Source organism: Leiobunum rupestre, chromosome 11 (genome assembly GCF_980474605.1).
Source record: "Leiobunum rupestre chromosome 11, qqLeiRupe1.1.hap1, whole genome shotgun sequence".
NCBI classification, from domain to species: Eukaryota; Metazoa; Arthropoda; class Arachnida; order Opiliones; family Sclerosomatidae; genus Leiobunum; species Leiobunum rupestre.
The window spans coordinates 44,064,625-44,087,698 of NC_143394.1; the positions used below are offsets into that span (position 1 = coordinate 44,064,625).

General features: G+C 34.9%; 7 protein-coding genes across 8 annotated transcripts; 4 read left to right on the forward strand and 3 right to left on the reverse strand.

Moving 5' to 3' along the window:
• Window positions 1-220: 220 nt before the first annotated feature.
• LOC149922941 (treslin-like) lies at window positions 221-5,734 on the forward strand. Its single transcript, XM_090163982.1, has 13 exons — window positions 221-253; window positions 431-1,735; window positions 1,801-2,002; window positions 2,085-2,335; window positions 2,398-2,543; window positions 2,601-2,801; window positions 2,872-3,002; window positions 3,059-3,241; window positions 3,312-3,394; window positions 3,464-3,746; window positions 3,810-3,993; window positions 4,053-4,121; window positions 4,181-5,734. The coding sequence occupies exons 2-13, from the start codon at window positions 786-788 to the stop codon at window positions 5,623-5,625; spliced, it is 4,128 nt and encodes a 1,375-aa protein (XP_090020108.1). The 5' UTR covers window positions 221-253; window positions 431-785; the 3' UTR covers window positions 5,626-5,734.
• Window positions 5,735-5,765: 31 nt separating this feature from the next.
• LOC149922942 (uncharacterized) lies at window positions 5,766-14,426 on the reverse strand. 2 transcript variants are annotated; one of them, XM_090163980.1, is made up of 14 exons: window positions 14,300-14,426; window positions 14,131-14,231; window positions 13,974-14,064; window positions 8,962-13,905; window positions 8,815-8,891; window positions 8,677-8,741; window positions 8,541-8,611; window positions 8,415-8,478; window positions 8,213-8,342; window positions 7,972-8,155; window positions 7,858-7,915; window positions 7,668-7,802; window positions 7,493-7,597; window positions 5,766-7,426 (listed from the first exon to the last, which is right to left on the reverse strand). In XM_090163980.1, exons 4-14 carry the CDS (start codon window positions 13,824-13,826, stop codon window positions 7,181-7,183), a joined length of 6,000 nt encoding a protein of 1,999 aa, XP_090020106.1. In that variant the 5' UTR covers window positions 13,827-13,905; window positions 13,974-14,064; window positions 14,131-14,231; window positions 14,300-14,426; the 3' UTR covers window positions 5,766-7,180. The 2 variants fall into 2 exon arrangements, with proteins under 2 accessions (XP_090020106.1, XP_090020107.1); XM_090163981.1 differs by having other exon boundaries at window positions 14,304-14,419.
• A 246-nt stretch (window positions 14,427-14,672) lies between these two features.
• On the forward strand, window positions 14,673-15,319 carry LOC149922943 (COMM domain-containing protein 7-like). Its single transcript, XM_090163550.1, has 3 exons — window positions 14,673-14,725; window positions 14,791-14,830; window positions 14,905-15,319. The coding sequence occupies exons 1-3, from the start codon at window positions 14,722-14,724 to the stop codon at window positions 15,221-15,223; spliced, it is 363 nt and encodes a 120-aa protein (XP_090019676.1). The 5' UTR covers window positions 14,673-14,721; the 3' UTR covers window positions 15,224-15,319.
• Window positions 15,320-15,459: 140 nt separating this feature from the next.
• On the forward strand, window positions 15,460-18,354 carry blw (ATP synthase subunit alpha blw, mitochondrial). The gene is made up of 10 exons (XM_090162107.1): window positions 15,460-15,639; window positions 15,989-16,067; window positions 16,136-16,305; window positions 16,371-16,544; window positions 16,602-16,768; window positions 16,835-16,983; window positions 17,043-17,194; window positions 17,252-17,584; window positions 17,656-17,800; window positions 17,864-18,354. Exons 1-10 carry the CDS (start codon window positions 15,574-15,576, stop codon window positions 18,097-18,099), a joined length of 1,671 nt encoding a protein of 556 aa, XP_090018233.1. The 5' UTR covers window positions 15,460-15,573; the 3' UTR covers window positions 18,100-18,354.
• On the reverse strand, window positions 18,349-19,815 carry Slimp (Seryl-tRNA synthetase-like insect mitochondrial protein). Its single transcript, XM_090162108.1, has one exon. The coding sequence runs from the start codon at window positions 19,758-19,760 to the stop codon at window positions 18,384-18,386; it is 1,377 nt and encodes a 458-aa protein (XP_090018234.1). The 5' UTR covers window positions 19,761-19,815; the 3' UTR covers window positions 18,349-18,383.
• Window positions 19,816-20,111: 296 nt separating this feature from the next.
• RpL27 (ribosomal protein L27) lies at window positions 20,112-20,696 on the forward strand. Its single transcript, XM_090163475.1, has one exon. It carries the CDS (start codon window positions 20,226-20,228, stop codon window positions 20,634-20,636), a length of 411 nt encoding a protein of 136 aa, XP_090019601.1. The 5' UTR covers window positions 20,112-20,225; the 3' UTR covers window positions 20,637-20,696.
• Window positions 20,694-22,636, reverse strand: LOC149922947 (clathrin heavy chain 2-like). Its single transcript, XM_090163474.1, has 9 exons — window positions 22,476-22,636; window positions 22,313-22,413; window positions 22,131-22,255; window positions 21,918-22,067; window positions 21,748-21,863; window positions 21,519-21,683; window positions 21,340-21,456; window positions 21,102-21,275; window positions 20,694-21,038 (listed from the first exon to the last, which is right to left on the reverse strand). Exons 1-9 carry the CDS (start codon window positions 22,530-22,532, stop codon window positions 20,940-20,942), a joined length of 1,104 nt encoding a protein of 367 aa, XP_090019600.1. The 5' UTR covers window positions 22,533-22,636; the 3' UTR covers window positions 20,694-20,939.
• Window positions 22,637-23,074: the final 438 nt, after the last annotated feature.

Here is a 23,074-nt window from a genome sequence, read left to right on the forward strand (position 1 = left end):
ACTTTCCTACTCATTATTTACTTCTAGAAAGATGAAAGTACGAAGTATTATTTGTATTGAACGGCATGGTAATCTGTAAATTGTGAATAAATAAATAAACAGTCGGTCGGAAAATAGATTTTTCAGAAAATAAATTTACGAAACCACAATTTATTAGTTATCGCACTAAACATTTTGGACAATAAATTTGTCACGAAACTTGTCTAATTTCCGTCTAAAGTTAGATATTAAAAATTTAAAAAGAGCAACGGAGGTAAGCATAGGAGGTAAGTGAACTTCTATTCCTGACATGACCAATACCAAAGACGTTTTTCTTTGTGCTGCTCGACAGAATGATTGGATCACGGTCATTAAATATTGAATTTCCGTTATTGGATTATATTTAGTAATAGCTTATAAAACTTTGTTATTCATTTATTTAAAATTTTAGCCTAAAGTTACCACGAATCATTCGCCAAGAGCACTGGTGTCAAGGCCCCGATGAAATATGCACCATGGAGGGTTATATATCCTACTTGTATGCACCAACGTAAACTATCATTTTGAAAAAAAAAAAGAGCTAACGAATTTGAAATTTTACGAGTTGCGCGGATGGAATTTTTGTTGTTTACTCTTAATACTAAGGGTATTTAAATTATATTTTGTTAGTTAGAGTTTAAAGTATATTTAATATTCTAATTTAATCAAAATTACTGTTTTTTGGAATAATGAGAGCCATTACCTGCTATTGGCTAATAGAAAAGTTAGGCAAAATCTTGCTATTTACTATATAAAATCAACCACTTATGATGGTACCTGTAAGGTGTGTGTTTCTTATTGATGAACAATCATGTATGAAAAGTGAGTTCAGTGTCAAGGACCCAGAATGTGAGACGCACTGTGTGAGACTGTCTGTTCTACGTTTACTATGCCATTTAGGCTATGATCAAGTAGAACAATTAGACAGATTGCAATGGGGTTATGTCTTTTTCAACTCTCAAGGACCGGAATTTCAAATTATGGAAAAACGGCTGTTTTCCGCATTTAACCTCATAACTTATGAAGAATTTGAAGAGAAACTCATTACTAAAACTAATCACCTCTTTGCTACTTTGAGAGCAAAACAAAAAAAAGAGACTAAAAACAGCAATGAATCACAGAAAGATTTTAAAAACACTTTAAAGCAAGCTCTTAGTCAAGTATGCACAGACTTTAATTGGGATGTCCCAGATATATCATCCCCAGTGCTAATAACACGAAAACAAAAATCTTCCCCAAGGTTCAAATTACACTCCAAAAATGGCTACAGTGTGAATAAACTATCACAAAATTACTTATTTGTAATCTCACCACTGCAAAATTACCATGTGGATATTTATAATAGAGATACTGACATATTTCAACAATTAACCCCAAAGTCTCTCTACACTATGCTAACCAAAGACTCTAATATAGATCTTTTTTGGTTGGATGATATAACTACAAACCAACCCATTCAAAAGTTTAATTCTGAAATGTTTAAACTACAAGATTTTTCTAAATTTGGGGTCATTCCGATACAATATTTGGCTACTGATGAATATCTTCAATATCAAAATAAGACTCACCATATTCGAAAAGATTCCTTTATTCCAATCTCGATCATCCTCAGTAATTGCCTTCAAAAAAAAAAGATAACTAAATTTAAAACCCTACAGTTGCCTCTGAAAACCAATGATGAGAGCGTAATCTGCCAAATTAGAGTAGCAACAATATGGTTTGTTATTGCCTTACTATGCATTAGTATGGGATAAAAAATGTTAAAAGAATTAATTTTTTTAGGATGGATACAGAAGCTTTTGAAAGACGGATTTTGGATTGCTTAGAAAATGAAGCTAGTATAACTATATTAGCCAGTGTTGAACTCTCACCAGAGCTTTTTCCTTTTCTAACTGGTTGTACTTTCTCCGTCACTCCTATTGAATCTAACGAGTCCCCATTCTCTGCTTTGATGTTGATGAGTATCTCACAAAATGCAGTTCTGGTAAAATAACCTGTATATTTTTAAACTAACCGTAAACTGTTTGATAATTGCTATTACTACATGTATGTCTATCATTGATTAGATTGTAAAGTGCAAAAGTAGTGATGAGGTTCAATTTGGTCTACTGCGTCCTGTGACTACTTCCGCAGCCTGCCTAATTTATCCTAATAACCAGGACTTCCAAAAATATCTATTGGATCTTGTAAATTGTGAAACCTCCTTTAAAGTTATGGAAATTTGCAATAAACAATCCAATGGGTGTCTGAACCCTTCATATTCTTCCTTCAATTGCGCTGCACTAGAAAAATGGGCTGCTACTACTAGTGTTTCAATGTAAAGTAACTAAATGTTATTTGAACAAACCACTTAAAATTATTAATGTTTTTTCATTACAGGACTCAATTGAATAACCCAAATTACAGTTTTGACGATAGTTCTATAATTGGTAAACTGAAACAAATAGTGCAGTCAAATACCAAAGGGAAATCTACAGTGATGTCTCCGAAATCTAAAATTAATCGTAAACTTCGCTCTGCTGATGGTGAATATTGTTTTATAAAAACGTATTCTTTATCTTATGATGTGTACATTTTTCTAGAATTGGTTTGTTCTAAAAGCAATAAAACTATCCATAAAAGTTACAGTGCCAATCTATCGCATCGTAGCTCAATTTTACTTGAACGAAGCTTGTCTATGAAAAATGCAGATAAGTCAAGTCCCAAAAAGAAAGTTAATTCCAAAAAAAAATCAGTTTCCAAATCAAACCCCACTTTCTTGCTAAATATTGATATAAATCAAGGTAACGGTGTTCCCATTTCTAATAATATCCACCAAAAATTTGTTATACACAAACCCAAATTTTTCCACAGATTCAACCGAAGAAACAGTAATGTCCCATTTAAAAGAAATGTACAATCAAGTCTCCAGCGGGGCAAAATGCTTAGTAACAAGCACACAAACCATAATCAACATTCTAAGTCATTTTGCCAAATCTCAAAATGTATGGATCATGTAAAAAAATTTAGTGCCCTAATAACATTTTAAATAATTCTGTAGGTTGATGTTGAAGAATTAGCGGAGAAACACTTGTTAATGGATGCGAAAACTATCTCTGCTAAATACGAAACTCCTTCGAAAAAATCACGGCGATTGATGGAGTATAAACTTCAAGTTTTGCTCAGACTGGAATTAGAAACGATATTACAAAGAGATACAGCTTCTGAAAATTGTTGCAATAATGTGATTAAAATCTTATGCGTTAGGAGGCTGGAATAATTATTGTAATTAACTCTAAACTTTCTATTTATAGGTGGTTGTTCTGCTAAGAACACTTTCATTTGTTGAGGGTGCTCAGAGTTTAAACAAATTTCTCAACGACGTTGTAAAAGAAAAGTACGATTTGCCACTTGAACTCTCCTTGTTATTATTTTCTAATAAATTAAATAATAAACTTTTCCATAGCTATGGGGAATCGCTAAGAAGTATTGTAGAGGAAATAGGAGAAGAATTGAATGTACCATTATTTGATAGCCAAGAATCATCGATGGACTCTGATTTTGATGACAAATCTCATCCTTCATGCTCTTCCTTGGGCACAAGTTCCATACCGAGTGTGGCCAGTCAGAAAAATATGGATCGAAAAACTCTTGTTCGCCATCCATCACTCATGCAGTCACAGATTCAAAGACAAATTGAAGTTCCTAAAAAAGTGCTCCATAAAGCCAAGAAAAAAGAAACTCCTAAAGTAAAACGTATTTTACAAGAAACATGAAGTTTATAAGTAATTTTTTTTTCATACTTATATTAGACTAAGAATCGCGCCAAAAGGAGAATAAGGTCATCCTCAAGAATTAGGTCTTCTCAGAAGCGACCTACAAAGAAGAGTAAAACCGAAGTTGGAAAAGTCTGTCGCAATCTTTTTAAGCAGGAAAAATCTATGCCCAAGTCAGAGAACCCCAAGAAACAGCTAAGAGGAACCCCTAGAAAAACTCGTAAGTTAAATTATAAAACTTTCAGGCTTAATTTACAGTAATGTAATGTCATTTATCAGCCACTACACCGAGAACACCTAGATCAGCTACAAGAAGAAATACGTATAATCAAACTCCTAGTAAAAAAGGTTTGTATGTGAAAAGATACTAATTTAAAGGAAATGATAAAAAAATAATATTTCCCCAGGACATACACCAAGGTCTAAAGGAATTACCCCTAAAAGGAAGAGTTTGTTGGATGTATACTCCCCAGTGAAAAAACCAACAACCACTAAGAAGAAACTTCAATCTAATGAATCACCTGGACCATCATTTCTGTTTCAGGATCTCATGCCAAGTCCGGTTGGCATTAAAAATACAAGAACTCCTGTTAGGGGTGAAAATACTCCCAAACCAAAGAAATCATTTTCAAGGAACTTATCAACTATGTTAACTGAAAGTCCCATTGCTTCAATTTCCAACTCACACAATTACGGACTGGAAAGTCCCTTACTTAATATATATATGAAAAAACTTAGTCCAAAATCTTCACCTCGTTTGAACAAATGCATACGCAATTTAGCTGGTAATTTAGACTTGTGCAAGAGCCCAGAATCAAAACTTTATAATGCAAAGCGTGATGATTCTCCTGCCAAGAATACCAGATCAAAGAGTGCGTGTTTCATAGCAGGCGATGAATTTTCTCCAGCTTCTCACACTAGATCTAAAATTAAGAACGTTTTAGAAGAGACATTGAAATTAAATCCTCAACAAGTTCAAAAGCCTACTGAAGATGACATGTATAATTTGGATGAAAGTACTGATACCGAGGATTCTGAAAATTCAGAACAAAAAGAATTAGTTGACAATGCATTTGAAACAATATTAGATTTACCCATTACAGTAATTGAAATGCCAATGAAATGTAAAGAAATTTCACAAGAGCCACTGGATCTTGGACCTTCAAAATACCAACTACCCAGCCAAACCAGAAAAACCCAAACTAAAACTGGTGTTCCAATGACTCCTGTTAAATCGAGATCAGCTAATACTAATTTAGTTTCCCCAAAAAGAATCGAAAATTCTTTTACCAAAACTAGCTGGTCTCCTATCTTAAGTCTGTATTCAAAACTGAACACATCTCCTGAAGAAATTCAACGGAGGAAAGTGCTTAGATCTCCTAATGAACAAGAGTCGGATGATATCACAAGCACTAAAGTGCCATGTCTCATTTCTCAGAAGATTTTGAGTCCAGCTATTCAGGGTTTCAAATCAAATAGTGGATCTCCAATCAGCGATAGCCTTACCTCAAGATGGCCTATTAGAAAGAGAAAACCACTAGGCAGACTAAGTCGTTCCTACAGGAAGAATAAACCAGAGCAAATGGAATGGGAAGTTGTCAATTCTCCTTCAAACAGCCACAATTTGACTATCAGTCTGAAAAAGGTTCCTTCTGCTAAGAACAGTCCTGACAAAACCTACGATGGGGATTCGGAGGAAAGCCCCAGCAAGGATGCATATTTTTCACCAACTATCAAAAGAAATAAAATTAGGAAGGGTATTTCTAGTGAAAATATTTACAAATCGCCATCCGCATTAAGTTTAATTCATTTAACCACTTCACCAGTCTTAGATTTACCTGTAACTAAGTAGTTTGATGTTTTAAAAATATTGTTTAACTTATTGTTATCACTTTTAAAAAATTTTACTTGTACAAGCAATTTTTTTTTACTTTTTTGTATAAAATTATTTTAAAATTTTCTCTTAATTTCTTTAAATGTCTAATCCGCTTTACAATAATGGTGTTTTTTATTATTGGAAAAAGCAAGGATACAATTTAAGAACCAGAACTTTTAGAAAAGATTTTTGTTTTAAGGTGACAATTATCTATTTATAATTTTGCTTTTTTAAACACTTCTTTTTATGTTGACTTTCTCTGAAGACTATTTAAATGATTCTATTAAAACCTACATTTATTTTTGCGACAAACTGTATACAGTAGCAAGGGGGAATTGAAATGTAGCGTGTAAATGCACCGCCCTACTACACTTAAGGATGATAGAATTTCAACAATATCAGTAGTACATGTACATTACGTGGCAACCATTTCAAAATCACCAGTCTTTCTTAAACAAATTTTTTTTTCATAATTGACAAAAATTAAAAACAGCACGCAAAACCAAGAAAAATATTTAAAATTGTCTTTTACTCTTCAAGGTAGAATGTTCGTAAATACTCTCTTCGCAGTTTCTCATGTAAACACGAAGCGGAGTGAAATTTCTGGCCAAGTCTAGTCCGCTTTTTGAAAAGGACCACATTTATATTATTCAACTCTCAATAACTGCCAGTAATTTAAACATTAAAATATTTTAGCGCAATTTGTATCCCTACAACTGGTTCAGAGCATGTTTTCTTTGGTCTATCGCTTCTATTTCCTTCAAATATTTTCCCAAGAGCTCCATAGCATGAGCGAGACATTCAAAAACTATACGCTATAGCAGTTATAGGTTAGAAATTGCCATTTGCTTTAAACAATAGCTAAATGATGATCCATTATGAATACATGAATGATGAAGGATGAATTTCTGTACACAAGTTGTGATATGAATGATTTTTCTAAACCAGATGGAGAAGAGGGCTTGCGGTTAAAAATTGAAAGCTAACCATTTTTTTCCTTTACATAACAATTATACAATGAATTACACTCGCTAAGGAGCCAAGCCAAATATTTGATAAAGGAGTATAACAACCAATGAACAAAAAAGGCTAGATAATTAAAATATCATTTGGTCCAAAAATTTGCATGTACACTTTTCACGCTTCCAAATACGTGTATTGCACAGAAGAGTAAAAAATGCGTTAGCTTTAAACGCAAAAATCTTTTGTATATTTATTAAGGTAAATTGTAGAATAAATTGCGTATATTAAGAATTTAAGACAGTATCAATTGGCAAATCAAAGATAAATACTGGGAGAAAAAAATAAAGAGGGGGGGGGGGTTGTAGGTAGGATAATAAAAACAATAGACCAAATAAGAAACATAAACCCAACAAGGCGTGAGATCTATGACATTGTCTGTGACAATTTAAACGGTGAATAATTTTTTGTAAGTCAAAAATCTAACAAATTTACTTTCCATAATGGATGACCGCATGTCAAAAACAAATGATTTTTTTTAAATCTTAATATCGCGATAAACGGTGATCTTTCATGTTGGTAGTTCAGTTGGTGATATTGGACATGTTTCTCGCGACTCTGGTTCCGCGATATCGTCATTTTCTTCCCCAGTTACGGCTACAGGGTCTTTTGCACCATCCTCAAACACAACACCACTGACAGTTTTGCTATTAGCAGCAAAAATGCACTGCGTTTTGTCCATGTCATCCTTCACAAATATTTCTTCAGCTTCTTTTAACGTAACATCGCTTAAAAGCGAAATTGCTTTTAAAATAGCCTGAAGAAATGACGAGTCAGTCAATATTAATGGAAAAAAAGCATATAAACAAGACACTAAAATTACCTCAGTAGCCATGACTTCGTATGCGTAAGCTACTACGTCAAAATTTGCGGCTGGGCTAAGTCTTTTTTTGAACAAATCCATACAGTACTGAGTCAATTCCACCTTCTACGAAAGAAACCCAAATTTTGCAAAAGCATACATGACTAATGGTTACTAAAACTTTAACAAAATTTACTTTAATTTCATCTTTAATAACGCCTTTATAAATAGAAGCTCGTTTAACACAATCCCTCTCGGAATCCAAGCTGCTATTGAAGAGTCGATGCCGCTCACTTTTGACATCTTCTTTATAAACTTGTATTAGGTGCTCCTACAGAGAAACTATCAATATTTCAACTTAAGTACAAGAAATTCAACCTTCTTACATCAGCATTTCCATCCATGATGAATTTAATCATTTTTGCGGCTTCAGCTTCATCCTCTCTGTAGAAGCAATTGAAAATTAAAGACTTAAAACTCAAAAATAAAAGGTATATTACATTTTTGAACGCTCGTCCATTGTCTCCCCATCTAGATCACCCATTACTTCTCCAGCGGGGTTCGTTAACCTGTCCAAGTCAATAATTGCAATTGGAGTCAATGGATCATTTAAATGGGAGTCGCTATGATCCGATGCTTGATTTTCCACAGATTCCTCGAGCTCTGATAATATCTGTTTGGCAGCTATAAAAAGTAGGGAACTATCAGTAGCAGTAAATAATTTTTAGCTCAACAATTTACCTTCCGGATCGTTGAAAAACTGTAACGCACTCATTTTCAGACCAAGACACTTTTTCCTTAAATAATCCTCGGCTAATTGCACAGCTTTAACGAGCTGATCATTATTATTTTGTAATGAAAAACCCTTTTCCTTTTTATTCAAAAAAAAAATTAATTCATCTCCAAAACCACATTTTAATTTATTAAGGGATGAAATATTTACAAGAAAATCTTTATTTTTGGCAGCATCATCAAAATTTGTGATTTTACGAACATGCATTGAGAACCTAAATAAAAGTAATGTTAATTTATGCTAAGTAAAATTTTCCAATTATATTGGTATATTTACCCTTTAGATGGCATCGGTGTTGCAATAAAGAAAATTGACACCTTTTTCTGTCTGGGATAAATTTTTCTTACCTAAAAGACATGTAGCCTCATTAAAAATCTACAAAAAATTATTTGCTGCTACTAAATTCCCATACCAATGCAGGCCAGTGTTGATTTCTCCATTCAGCCCATACAACATCATTTTCAGCGAAACCAAATGCTAGATTTTAAAACTAATTAGTATACCCAATCTACATTAATTTAGAATCAAAATTTGTAAGCGTGTAACGCACTATTTTTCATTTCAATGTCGTAGCTATCATCCTCATCTGAATCAAGAGTAGAATCGGACATTTCCTGATCATCAGTTCTAAAGAAGTGCGATTTTACATAAATTAAGTACATTTCCTTACAAAAGAATAGCTAGTTCTCTTTTGTACCCAATAGAATTTTCATCCCTAGAAGCATTAGCATCCTCGGGTCTTCTAGCTTTGCTTGACTTGGAACTCTTGTCATTTTTTGTGGGTGACATTTTCTTGGGGGTTTCTAGTCTTCTAAAGATTTTGTTATCAGGCAAGCTTTTACTTCCAGATGCTGCGTCAAGTTTAAACCTAGTCGGTGTTCTTTCTCCCAAACTATTACTCTTAAATGGGAACATATCAAGAGAACAGTCTTTATAATGCCTTATAATATTAGCCATCCTAGACGTTCTGAAATGGCATTCTTTACAAGTGTAAATCTGGTGGGACTTTTCAGGATTGGACTGTTGATAACAGTAATGTATTTTACATTCTTTTTGTTTCTTGACTTGAGAGCGATGGCCCATATTTGGTTTTCTTCTAATAAATGTGGAGCCTCTAGGTCTTCCACGACCTCTTTTAGATGGATCGGATTTGATTAATCTTCCCTGATTTTCCTGTTGAAATTTCGCATAGCTGGATGATTGCCCACTTTTTCTCACTTTTCCTCTGCCTCGGCCTTTTTTGAAGGACGAGTCGTTGAAAGTTTCGGGATAAATTCTTAAATTACTCATCATAACTTCTTCTTCATCAGAAGAGCCTTGGTTTTGGAAAACTTTAGTTTTTCGGCCACGGCCCCTTTTCCCTTGACCAATTGATTTGAATTTCTTTTCTGGATACTGAAAGAAGTTACTAAGAACAACATCTTCATCAGAGGAAGCGTAATCATTCGGAAGCCGAGCTGGCAAAGTCCGTCTTCTTTTTGGATCTGCACTACTGTTCTTAGTTTTACTATCCATTTTCCTCTTCTTGCCTGTGCTAGGTAATGAATCTTTCAACAATTCATCAAAGAGTTCATCTTGGCTTTGATACGCTTTGCCACTGGTTGAAGATTTCTTTGGCCTGCCAAGTTTCTTAGAACCAGCTGTAAACAATTTTCTTTTTATATTTTTTTCTGTAGTTATAGTAACGCTTTCAGATGTAGAAGCTTTTTGTCGTGGTTCACTCGATCTGGCTCTCTTGATCTCCTTCTCTATTTCGGAGTCTGAATGCCTTTTTCGTGACTTTCTACTTCTTTTCCCATCCATGTCTTTAGTTGAAATTTTGATGCTACCCAACTGACTATCGTCCAAGACAACAGACCCTTTCATGATGTCATCATCATAATTCATACTTTCATCTTGATCTAAACCAAATTGCGAATGCTCCTCATCAGCGCTGATGGATTTGTTTGCACTTAATAAACTATCCTGAATTTCATTTTCAATTTCACTTTCCATCCTATCAATTTCACTCAAAGCTTTATCATTTTCACTCTCTTCATTTGAAACCTCCATTAAGTCTTTTGACAAATCCTTCTTTCTGGTTCTAGTTTTTCTAACAGCTACTGATTTTTTAGCAATTGGTACTGGCAATGATTTTTTAGCAACAGCAACTGACTTCTTAGCAATAGCTATAAATTCCTTTTCAAGAGATTCTTTTTCTCTAATTGCCACCGAAGGTTCTTTAGGTGTTGAAGCCACTTGCGATACAAGAGGTTCAGTAAGATGATGCGGTACTGGAATTTCTTCATCAGGAATAGCAACTGGTTCTAAGGGAGTGAAAACATCTTCTTCGGGTAAAGACCCTGTTTCTTGAGGTGAGCCAACAACAACACCTAGAGAAACATCAAGATGTTCTTCTTGAGCTGTAGGTGATTTTTGAGCTTCATCAACAGGATCTTCAGGTATAAATGCATTATCTTTGTGGTCTTCAGAAACAATTTCTTTAGGCTCATCTACAATATGCTGTGATAAAGTTAAAGACTCTTCCGGTAATATTGTGGCATCATTGGGAGCATTAAAAATTTCATCAGGAATTTCTTCCACTTTTGAAGGTTCTTGTAATTCCATAATTTCTCCAGGATCCTCTACCACAGTTTCCAAAGGAGTACTCATGATTGGGTTCTTAGTTGGTGCCTCAGGAATTGGTACTTCTTCTTGCGTGATATTTTGAGAAATATCCTCATTACCTTCGGTGGAAATTTTATCACCGGGAGTTAATTCGTCATTTGTTATAATCAATGATTCTTTTGTTGTCTCCATTAGCTCTGGAGTTGTGTCTGCCAGAGATTCTTGAAATTCGAGAGTAGTCTCTTTGGTTAATTCAGAACTTTCTTCAGCCACTTCCTGCAATTCTTCACCTTGCATTAAAGAATTGCTTTCTTTAATTTCTTCAGAAACAGCAAAAGATAGAATTTCGTCATCTACAGCAGTGTCTGAATCCTTTAGAGTTTCTGTCATTGGGCTTTCTATGATGTCCAAAACAGTACTATTATCAACAACTTCCTTTTCTTCAGTTGTTACTTTCGTATCATTAACAATTGGTTTAGGCTGATCAGATTCCTTTTCCAAAGCCTTATCCGTTTCTTTGACATCATCAACTTTTGTTTCATAGATTACCTTTTCATCCTTATTAGGATCAACACTTTCAATCACGATTTCCATTTTACTAGGATCAATATGATGGGAAATATCGCTTTTACTTAAATCAATTCTTTCATATCCTCTGGCTACCTCTTCATTCGGTTCAATGACAAGAATTATATCATTCCTATTAAATTCATTTCCAGCCAAAGTCATCTGAGGAGCCTCTTTGCTGGTGCTGGTGGATGGAGAAACTGGTGGTGGCGTAGTTTTCTTACGACTGTATGTTCTACTATATTGTCTTGTGGGAATTTTAACTTTAAAATCCTCCATAGATGCACCAACGTCAAATATCGTAGGTTTCTTTTCTTTAGCACTTTCTTTCTGAAGTTTCAACGGTTTTTCGTAACCACTGCCTTTTTTTAAAAATTCACCATCAGGCTGAGATTTTGAGTTAACTTTGCTTTTAGTGGATGAGACATTTAGTTGGTAAGAAGCAGATTCAAGAGAGGTCTGCGGTCTCTTTTCAGGGGTGCTTAACAGTTTTTGAAAAGTTTTTTGTAATTGAGGTGTTAGGGCTTCACTTACTGCGGATGTATGATTAGAAATAGCAGACATTTCATCATCGTGATTCACTTTAGTGAATGATGCGTTTGTGGAAGGCACTAAAGATTCAGAGTCTAAAATAACTTCTAAGTCTCCATTGGCTGTTTCTAAAATGCCAACACTTTGACCATGTTCATTAACGACCGATTTAAAATTTACACTTTCCATTTGGATATTATTTCCAATTGCACTAGCAAATTCCGGAGCATTGTCTATGTCAATAACAACGTAACTAGTGGTATTTTCACCTAATCCTTCCATGACCATATGTTGTATCGTTCCTTCATTGTTCTCAATAGTATCAGTAGGAAGGTTTTCTTCTAACTGATTTTCAACAATTGGAAGTGCCGATTGGGGTTCTTTTGATTCGGTTTTATTCTTTTCCATATTCTCTGGTACCAGTGTTTTACTGTCCACTTTTGGAGGTTCATCATCACTTTCCCCAGTTTCTCCAGTCCTTAAAAACTCTTCAATGCTTCTCAGAGTCTCGTTTACAGGAGGATCTTGGTGTTGTACACTGTCAGTTGGAGTTTTAGGTACAAAAACATCTTGATTTGACTCTGAAGATGTTTTAATACTGTCTGAAATGTCATTAACCGCATTAGTTACATTTTCTTCGCATTTCGATTGCTCATTAATGAGTGATTGGCTGGCATTATCTAAAGCAGACCACTGGCCATAACATTCAGCCGGTTGGATGTCTGGTTCACCATCACCAGTGATGTCCGACGCTTGCACAAGGTGATATTCAACCTGCTGTTGTCCACTCTCATTCGTGACTATTGTGGTTTGATACAACTGGTTTTCACCATTACTAGTTGCTAATTGACTGGTCTGTTCGTGTTGGGGTAATTCCTCAGAAGCCTGAGAATCACTTTGAGCAGTTTCGTTGGTATCTTTGGCCATATCAGCAGCTGATGGTAAGCGAACCACAATTGGATGTTTGGATGGCGAATTAATGCGTCTTTCTTGTTCAACAACTTGGGCAAGAGCGGCGTTATAGCTTTCGACATTGTTTATTTCTTCCCCATTGACTCCAACAGCAATGAAACACTGATCAGGATTTTCTCTCGCAGCTTCTTCTGATACATTATCAACTATGTGCATAATTGTACCATTGTCTTCTGAGTTTGTACCATCATTAGGTTTTTCAATGATTCTAAGTGGGGTAAGTGTTCCATCTTCAGCGACACTGACAGGAATTTCAGTCATTTCACCATGCTCTTGCAAATAAGTGTTTTTTGACAGATTTTCATCACCAACTGACAAGACACTAACAGTATTGTCAGAAAGTGACAATGTTATAGTTTCACTTTCTTCACTCCCGGGTATACCCATATCCGTTGTTTGAAGAGTATCTTGCATTTGATGCGCATAATCTTCACTGGTCGTTTCGTAAGTTAGGTAAGTTGTTCCACTCTCATCATCTTTATCGTCACTTTGAAGGGCAATTTTGGTGCCAGGAGCTAGACCCATCTGTTGGGCTAAACCAGCAAGATCACCAAATTTCACCGCTCTTAAGGCACTCTCACCCCCTTCCCCAGTAAAACTCATTCCATCTTGATCTGTCCGAACCACAACAATTATCTCCCCGCCTTCACCACCTTGAGCCAGAATTAATTGTTCATCAAGTTCAAGCCCATCGGACTGAAAATAAATTGTCCCGCCTTCTTGAACAGCTTGAAGCTGAGATGGTTGAACTTCCAAGTAGCCGAGAACTTGTTCTTCCATGTGTTGTCCCACTTCCATTTCCATATTTTCTTCATTTGGAAGAGTTTCAAATTTGGCAAGAACCATTTCACCCGGTTGAGTTGTTGGAGGTTGATCTGGATCCATTTTTTTTTAATTCTTTAGTTTATTACTGCAGTAAGTTGAACGTTAAAGCAATCACATTTTTTTTTAGAATAAAGGTAATCTGTTAGGAGCAAATTGTAATTAGTAAGGCTATTTAACATATTAAATGTGAAAATTAAAAAAACTAACCAAGTCCCTAATATTTTGATAAGCAGAAGCTCAGAACTCAAGGACAGGTTGACAAGGCTTATGAAATATTCTTCACTCAAGAGTTCGTATTCTAAATATACCAAAATACAATTAATATGAAATGCAAAGTAGTATTAAACATAGAAAATGAACTAACTCTCATTGCAAAAGATATAACTATTCTTAAATTTTATACGAAGTGACACGACAGACCTGCTGTATTTTATTTTCTGCAAGTTTGAGCCAAGGCTTAGGCCCCTTTGGAATGCAATACAACGAAGTTTTAGAAAAAGTATATTATATTAATCGTCATAAGTTTTAATTACCTACAAAACAACATTTATTCTTCATATTTTTCAAAATGTTAGTTAATATACATTAGTGAATGATTTCAATAACCAATAAATTAAACTTTTTAAAGTGCAAAACAGCCTCCGATTTCTAGTTTTCCCTACTACTTTTAGGATTTACAACAAACATTGCGCTGATTGGCGCAGTAGTCGAAAACCTAAAAAAAGTAGTCCTAGGTTTGTAAATTTGAAAAATGATAATAATTTATAATAGAAAACGTATTTGTCTTTAAAAATAATTTATAATTCTTAATATTGCAAAATATTGGAGCTTTTATTTATTTTTGCTAAGTTAAAGAGACAATATATCGTTTCCGCGCAGGGATTAATTACAGGCAAATCACTGTCACGATGTGACCGGTGCGGCAGCGGGCCAGCTCATACGTTATTCAAGCCTAATGAGTACGTTTAGCTAATTTTCTATTACAATTCATTCATTTATCACGGTAATAATTTTGTTTATATAGCGGATAATTTACTGGTGATTTGGAGAAAAATATTTAAATCGTAAGCCTATAATATTGCATTAGTTTTATAGGGCCTTGTGTGATTCGTGCTCAAGTGTTTCAAATTTCCTACAGAATCTCCAATCCGCCTCTTTTTTGGTTTGCAGGAGAGAAACACCGCCGAAACATGGGTAGCGACTCTGCCGTTTCAAATCAAAATTCAAATAGTAGTGGTATCGTAATAAACAATTTGGTCGATATGGATTGGAAATTCGGCGTTGTCGCAAGTTCTAGCGAATTGAAAAAAGCTGGTACCACATTCTTACAACTACAACTTGTTCTTGACAAAGGAAATGGAGCTTTAGAAAACATAACTATAGAACTTTCATTATCACAGTTTTATTCCTTCATCCACGAAATTGAAAGAGCGAAAGCTACTTTAGAATTTTTGTAAAATTAACATCGCATTTTCGAAATTTGATTATTGTTACCTTTGATTTGTTAATTAATTTTGTATGTAAATTTTAAGTCAATGTACTAAGATTAAAATAAGACTTAACTTAACAACTTCGCTTATTTATTTTTGCCAAAATGCACCGAATCATTCCCGCCAAAAAATAGACTTATCATTGGTTTACATATTTCGTGATACGGGGTTCAGAAGAGTATAAAAAGGGACTCGCTTTCGCCTGCGAGTGTGCTTCCCCTGTGATTGGTTTTCGGTGTGGACTAGTAAAGGTCGCGCACCGCGGCACCGGTATCTGTAATTTAATTCCCCCCAAAAATTAGTTAAATCAGTTTAACATGGCTTTCGTACCAGTAAGATTAGCTAATCTGCTTTGTAGGCAACTTCCACGAACCTCTCCAAAGGTATATTTTTATATAAAACCCATTTTATTTAAAATTAGCGTTAAAAGTATTTGGGACTTGGTACCTAAAATTCGACATCCCTGTAGGTCATATTGCGGTCATTGAGGGGAAGTTGTTTTGCCGTTTTAATATTAAAATTTATATAAAGTTGCATTCTAAGTTTCTAACATTAAATAAACAAACCGAGATAAATTATTAGTTAAATACAGTATTTATATCTAAATAGCTATTTGAAATTTAGGAAATTTACAAGCATGGGGAGGCTATTTTGGCAGGCTGCCAAGTATCTATTTTTAACCTCATAGGTCAAAGTCATCTTCAATTAAAATAAATATTATTCAACCTCTAGGTTCTAAGTTTTCTCAATGGTACCCCATCTTACACAATCCGATCATTATCAACTTCTAAAGTTTTAGGAGCTGGACCTGGTAAATTAATATCAACATGGCCTTCATTTACCAAAGTAAATATCTTTAAAAACCAATTACCCTTTAAGGAAACGCCGAAGTTTCTTCTATTCTGGAAGAACGCATCCTTGGTCATGTATCAAAAGCAGATTTGGAAGAAACAGGCAGAGTCCTTTCCATCGGAGATGGTATTGCCCGTGTTTACGGACTTAAAAATATTCAGGCAGAGGAAATGGTGGAATTTTCTAGTGGTTTGAAGGTACTGAATTGATATAGAAATGTTTTAGGTTGAGCAAATGGCTAAGATATGAATTTCTTTGAAAGGGTATGGCTTTGAATTTGGAACCTGACAATGTTGGTATTGTAGTATTTGGTAATGACAAACTGATCAAGGAAGGAGATATTGTCAAAAGAACTGGAGCTATCGTTGATGTCCCAGTTGGTATGGAAATTTTAGGTCGCGTTGTTGATGCTTTAGGCAACCCCATTGATGGAAAAGTAATTATTAGCTTGGTTTAAAGCAGTGGATTAAATTTAATCATTCTTTTTTTAAAGGGAGCTTTGGGATGCAAAACACGAGCCCGTGTAGGAGTAAAGGCTCCTGGTATTATACCCAGAATTTCTGTACGAGAGCCTATGTTAACTGGTATTAAGGCTGTGGACAGTCTCGTCCCAATTGGCAGAGGTCAACGAGAACTGATTATTGGTGACAGGCAGACTGGGTATAATATTAGCACCCAAGTATTAAATTGAACATTAATAATTCTAAAAATTGGTTTTATTTATAGCAAAACCGCTATCGCTATTGACACTATCATTAACCAAAAAAGGTTTAATGAAGGTGGTGAAGAAAAGAAAAAACTTTTCTGTATCTACGTAGCTATTGGTCAGAAAAGGAGTACTGTGGCTCAAATTGTTAAGAGGCTGACTGATTCTGGTATATTATATAGGCTTCATTACTTTAAATTTTGTATTCTAACAGTGTTTGGTTTAAAGATGCTATGAAATATACAATTGTGGTGAGTGCCACGGCTTCCGATGCTGCTCCCCTTCAATATCTAGCCCCATACTCTGGATGCGCCATGGGAGAATTCTTCAGAGACAATGGCATGCATGCTCTTATCATTTATGATGATTTATCCAAACAGGTAATCTTGAAAGTTTTTAACCAATAAAAATAAATTAGTAATTTATTTTATTTCTAGGCTGTTGCCTATCGTCAAATGTCTCTCTTGTTGAGACGTCCCCCTGGTCGTGAAGCATACCCAGGAGATGTATTTTACCTCCACTCTCGTTTGTTGGAAAGAGCCGCTAAGATGAACGAAACTTTTGGTGGCGGTTCCCTCACTGCTTTACCCGTTATTGAAACCCAAGCTGGCGATGTCTCGGCTTACATTCCAACTAATGTAATTTCTATCACGGATGGGCAAATCTTTTTGGAAACAGAGTTGTTCTACAAAGGTATTCGACCAGCTATCAATGTAGGCTTGTCTGTAAGCCGAGTCGGCTCAGCTGCCCAAACCAAAGCCATGAAACAGGTCTCTATCAGAAATTTATTTTATATATATATTCAGTGTTAAAGTTTATATTTTTATCCTGTAACTTTTAGGTTGCTGGATCCATGAAGCTGGAACTCGCCCAGTATCGTGAAGTAGCTGCTTTTGCTCAGTTCGGTTCGGATTTGGATGCATCGACGCAACAATTGTTAAATAGAGGCGTTCGTTTAACGGAGCTTCTGAAACAAGGACAATATCGTAATTATATTACAGTTAATTATTTTTGTTAATTGATCACTAATTAGTATTTTTCCCTGAAAGTACCAATGGCTATTGAAGACCAAGTTGCAGTAATTTACACGGGTGTCCGAGGCTACCTAGACAAATTGGATCCATCTAAGATTAACCAATTTGAGAAAGAGTTTTTATCGCTTGTCCAAACCTCTCACAAGGACCTCTTGGCTACCATTGCCACTGAGGGAAAAATTAGCGAAGCTACTGATGCAAAATTAAAGAAGATTGTTACAGATTTCTTAGCTACATTTACGGCTGCGTAATAAAGAATAAAATTTAGAAACGTTCTTATTATGAAGATCATTTATCTTTGTACAGTAACAAATACCCTCTCTCATTGGATATCTTTGTTTCAACACAAGCTAGAATTTAAAGAATGTTTAATTTCTTTAAACATTTAAATTAATTTTCCATCTGATGTTTTGATAAATTATGGTAAATTTAGTATTTCTTTTCAGTGAATACTGGATTTGTAGGATGTATGAGATAAATAAAGTTGTAAAAAATGTCTAGTGGAAGCCATTTGCAATTTTTATTTGAATTAAGCTTAAAGTTTAGGTAAAATTATTTGTCCTTTAGAATTTTGATTATTTTCCACAATACAAGCTATCAAAGCTGTAATGTTAATATTACCGGTACAAAGACTAGAAAATTGTTCATTGTGGTGTATCCTAAGTCTCCTGCTTAAATATTGTCCATACAATGAGAGGTAACCACAAACTTCGTAAGTTTTCAGGAAAGGGGACCACACTTCGAAGTTCACTTTTAAACTTTCGACATAATTCATCTGTTGGGTTGAGACCTGAGAAATCCGGAAAGGCATTTCCAAATGTTCAAAGAAACGTTGAATATTGGCACACATCTTGTCAAAGTTCTCAAGTGAGTCAGTCTCATTTAGAGACACATTACACATGCCAATTTCAGAGGATTGAAATGGCTTGAATAAGTTGGGTTCATTAAATTGGGATGCATTTTCTATGTGGTATTTTCTACCAACGCTAAAAAGCGTGATTGGAAGATCTTCCATGGCTAATCTAACTCTAGTGAAATAAGACCCAAAGGCTTCTAATGATGCACTGCCTACTACGTGTAAATAATTGCCCCATTTAGTTTTCTTATCATAAATACGAAGTGTTTCATTTGCTTCAAAGGGGCTCTTGCCACATGCTTCAACTATGGCAGATTTAACTATATTTGGCAGTGAAACAAAATTGAAACCTAAAGACTTTAGATTTTTAACAAAAAGTTGTGTTAAGGACACTTCTAATTGCGCAACAGGACCTATTAAATAATATCCATTAGGACTGAAATTGGTTAACTTCATGTAATTATTTTGAAGTCCTAAGTCAATATGACTTTTAACATTTACTAGACATGGTTTGGATCCTGATTCATGTATAACTATGGGTTTGTCTGTTACTTTAGAATGAATAGTATTAGGGACTTTTAAAATGATAGGTATAACAGTTTCTTCGAGATCACATTTTTCATCAATAAATGGTCTCATCTGTCTCCCTATATTCAACATTGTGTCAGTCATTTCCATATAATCTGAAGAGCCAGCTATACAATTTCTTATTTTATCTTCTAGTTCATGTTTTTCTGAAAACTTTTCATCAATTTGCGAATTGATTTTCATTAATTGAACGACCTTGGATTTAAAAGACTCGTCTAAAGATATATTTTGATTTCTACGTTTTATATTGTCTAACACTTCTTTATAATTTGAAACATAATAACTGAGATCCAAATAAGGTATTACAGTTGGGTAAAGTTTGTCTCCATAACGCCCCGATATATATAAAGACGAAAACGATCCATCTTTAGGTCGATTATTATTAAAAGAAAAATTTACTTTTAATTGCTTAAAAATAACTCGTCGAAATAAATTAAAGCACGAACTAGTCGCTTTCAAAACCACCATCCTCTTAATCCTTGAGCTTCCTTCCTTCCTTCACTGAATAATGTGGACGCTTACTGGACCCTGTGGCAGAATAAAATGCAGACAGTTAAGAAAGACATGAATCTTTGGTGTAATCAAAGTTGGCCGACCAGCACGGCCAACTTTGATTACACCAAAACAGATTCTGTTTACTAATATAATCGTAAAAAATATGACAAAATAATTCTACAACTAATTTACTTGATTGATTATTAAAATAATTCAATCCAAATTGAAAAATTTAAAAAAGGAATCAACTGGGTTAGTAAAAAATGACTTATGAGTGGCGCTGGGTACGTATTACCGGAAGTTATGTTTTTTGTGCCCCGGCCACGGTTCTTCCGTTTTACAGGCCTAATAATAAACGCGTTTTCACGCGCCGCGATTCTCTCACATTAATCCGTCTTCATCGAAATTTAGAAGGCGTTTCAATTAAAAACTTTCAAAATGGGAAAAATTATGAAAGGCGGTAAAGTAGTTTTAATACTTAGTGGCAAATATTCCGGTCGAAAAGCCGTGATTGTGAAAAATAACGACGAAGGTACCTCGGACAAGCCTTATGGACATGCCTTGGTCGCTGGCATCGACCGTTACCCCAGGAAAGTCACCAGAAGGATGGGAAAGAAAAAGGTTGCAAAGATGAGTAAAATCAAGCCTTTCATCAAGGTTCTAAACTACAATCACCTAATGCCCACCCGTTACTTGGTTGATATCGTATTCGACAAGTCTGTGGTTAACAAGGAAATTCTGAAAGATCCCTCGAAGAAGATGAAGGCCAGGCAAGATGTTAAATCAAAGTTTGAAGAGAGATATAAGACGGGAAAGAACAAGTGGTTCTTCCAGAAATTAAGATTCTAAAAATGTATAAACTCTTTGCGTCAGCCTTGGAATTAAAAATTGTTTAATTCTCTCGGTAAACTTGTTTCTTATTATCTCCAACTTTACATCGTACATTGTAAAATTAAGAACCTCATTTGTTTCAAGTTATATAAATATATAGATACTTAAACATCAATCAGATCTAAGCTATAAATGAAGAGATTTCGAATATATCACAATACATTTGAGTGAAAACTCAATTTTAAAATGCTTTAGTGTAAAAATTGGCTTAAAGTCATAATGTATAGCGTGAATAACAACGCTGCTAGTTGTGAAACTGGGTTAATTTAGTTTACTTAGTCGTTCAGCGATATGAGGTTTTTTTACCACTTCCTCAACATACTTGATTAAATGCTCTTTTTTGAGGTCTACTGAAAGAACCTATGGTGAAAAACTGAGTTAACCATAATTTGTTTTCTTCCCACTTCTAAGCATAAATTATACCTGCCCATTCCTTGAAATTGCAACTATTCCTTGAGTTTCTTGATTCAGAGCCGTTGTAAATACAATATCTGGGCAGATTGTGCAACAACACAGAGGCACCGCAGTTTCAAAGTCACATATGTAAATGTAACCGAATTTGGTTACTACATAGACCAGACCCATAGCTAGGCTAACCTGTTACCCGTTCAAAATGTTAATTTTCTTACACTTGGAAAACCAACGACTTTTAAAAAATTACCTGTATAGAAATGGGAAAATCGTATCTATCCCAAGGGTCATTGAATTCCAAACATTCAGTACGGACAGAGAGAGCAAAGTTACCTGGAACGTGTGGACCTAATTCAACCACATGCAACTACCAAAATAGTCAAGATGTTCTATGAAAATAACCTACAATAAGCTAATTATTCATCGTACTTTTCCTGATTTTCCCCAGCACCGACTAGCTACTACTAATATAGTAGTTGGTTTGGCATTCCCTTGTAGTTTTCCACTTATTAATTTCACCCAATGAGCTTCGAAAGTTTGACTTAGATTTTGGTCAACAGAATAAACTTGAGCTACCCCAGCAACTTTGTTATCCTATGGTTTAAAAACAAAATTTAAGAATTTTCTAACCCAATTATACAAAGAAAGACTTAAGTACTTCAAGAAATAGACCAGACACGGCGATCCATCTGTAACTTGGGTCTACAACGCAATTGACTATTTGAGCATTGATAAGACGTGCGTCGCGATAAAATAATCTTTTAGGAACATCATCTACAGAGATTTTACATTACAGAGTGTTTCTTTCCAAATTTTAAACATTATTACAGTTTGTATCCCATAAATGAACAGCTGATTCGGTGACTATAGCTATGACAGTATGGTCGATCCACGTCCAATAATCTACGGGAGCTGACATTTTGTATTTCTGATAACATTTTCGAGTTTCCAAATTAAAAATTTGGAAGAGCTGGCCAGCTATTTGAAGATATTTGAATAAATAGGAGTTAACTTTCAATAACAAAGAATTGAAAAATTTACCACGAAGAGCTATGACTGGTTTGACTGGATTCATTTTGGCACAAGTGGCGCTTGCTTCCCATGTTTGAGGAAGAGAATGGTGAAGGTTTAAGACTGTTACAACAGTGTTATGACCAGATGTTAAGCTAATAAAACGTAAATAGTTGAAATTTTTAGATTCAAGAAAGTTTTTTTATGTTTACTTTTTAGAATTCCCACTATGACAAATACTGATCCATTTGTCTGATATCATCGATACTCTGGGCCAAGTGATATGTGCCAAAGGAATACCCAAATTTATCAACTAGAATAATTTGGTATCGTTAGCCTTGGCGAGTCAACTTCAAGAAGAAGAATATTTCTTACTTGTAAAAGTTCTGTCACTATTAATGGTGGACTGGTGATAGGTCCTTTGCAAGTCATATTTATATATCATAGTTCTACTGTTTTAATCATTTAAAATTTAAATTGGATTTAGAATCATAACTAAATATATTAACTAACTAAGGGAAACAAGTCAAGAAGCAGACGACAACAATAGCTTAAGAACACAAAGTGCCATCTATAAGCCAAATGTAAAACTAAAAAATGGCACTAAATTCAAAACACATTTATTTATAACCTAACAGATTTGCAAAAAGTTATATTTTTCCAGATGGTCTTTCTGACCGTTGCCCCCCCCCCCCCCCAATGTCTATTTTGCGTAAGGGTCACAATTTTCTATAAATGTTTCTCATTTGAACTGGGGTCCTGGACTCCTGGTGACCTCTGACCGGCCTCGATGAATGATTTATTTAGAGAGTCCCAGTTGTTGTTTGATCTTGACTGTATAGAGTAATGGCACTTTCGAATGATGAAATTTGCGACCAAAACTACGAAGACGGAGTGCTACTACTACACAGGGTGTTTCAAAAAGGGTGGTTTTTTTCGATTTGGCCCGCTGTTTAGAAGTTACGAAACACTTG

What these genes read in the sequence shown, in the direction of transcription:
- RpL27 (XM_090163475.1), top strand. Translation starts at nt 20,226, where the DNA reads ATGGGAAAAATTATGAAAGGCGGTAAAGTAGTTTTAATACTTAGTGGC.
- LOC149922947 (XM_090163474.1), bottom strand. Translation starts at nt 22,532, where the DNA reads ATGACTTGCAAAGGACCTATCACCAGTCCACCATTAATAGTGACAGAA. An exon ending in ATTTTCCCATTTCTATACAG is followed by an intron (nt 21,276 to 21,339) that starts GTAATTTTTTAA and finishes AACGGGTAACAG; the next exon opens with GTTAGCCTAGCTATGGGTCT. An exon ending in CAATTTCAAGGAATGGGCAG is followed by an intron (nt 21,039 to 21,101) that starts GTATAATTTATG and finishes TTTTCACCATAG; the next exon opens with GTTCTTTCAGTAGACCTCAA.
- Slimp (XM_090162108.1), bottom strand. Translation starts at nt 19,760, where the DNA reads ATGGTGGTTTTGAAAGCGACTAGTTCGTGCTTTAATTTATTTCGACGA.
- LOC149922942 (XM_090163980.1), bottom strand. Translation starts at nt 13,826, where the DNA reads ATGGATCCAGATCAACCTCCAACAACTCAACCGGGTGAAATGGTTCTT. An exon ending in ACACCGATGCCATCTAAAGG is followed by an intron (nt 8,479 to 8,540) that starts GTAAATATACCA and finishes ACTTTTATTTAG; the next exon opens with GTTCTCAATGCATGTTCGTA. An exon ending in ACGAAGTCATGGCTACTGAG is followed by an intron (nt 7,427 to 7,492) that starts GTAATTTTAGTG and finishes TCATTTCTTCAG; the next exon opens with GCTATTTTAAAAGCAATTTC.
- blw (XM_090162107.1), top strand. Translation starts at nt 15,574, where the DNA reads ATGGCTTTCGTACCAGTAAGATTAGCTAATCTGCTTTGTAGGCAACTT. An exon ending in AGTTTTAGGAGCTGGACCTG is followed by an intron (nt 16,068 to 16,135) that starts GTAAATTAATAT and finishes TTACCCTTTAAG; the next exon opens with GAAACGCCGAAGTTTCTTCT. An exon ending in TAAGAGGCTGACTGATTCTG is followed by an intron (nt 16,984 to 17,042) that starts GTATATTATATA and finishes TTTGGTTTAAAG; the next exon opens with ATGCTATGAAATATACAATT.
- LOC149922943 (XM_090163550.1), top strand. An exon ending in TGGAGAAAAATATTTAAATC is followed by an intron (nt 14,831 to 14,904) that starts GTAAGCCTATAA and finishes AATTTCCTACAG; the next exon opens with AATCTCCAATCCGCCTCTTT.
- LOC149922941 (XM_090163982.1), top strand. Translation starts at nt 786, where the DNA reads ATGATGGTACCTGTAAGGTGTGTGTTTCTTATTGATGAACAATCATGT. An exon ending in ATTAGAGTAGCAACAATATG is followed by an intron (nt 1,736 to 1,800) that starts GTTTGTTATTGC and finishes TAATTTTTTTAG; the next exon opens with GATGGATACAGAAGCTTTTG. An exon ending in AACGACGTTGTAAAAGAAAA is followed by an intron (nt 3,395 to 3,463) that starts GTACGATTTGCC and finishes ACTTTTCCATAG; the next exon opens with CTATGGGGAATCGCTAAGAA.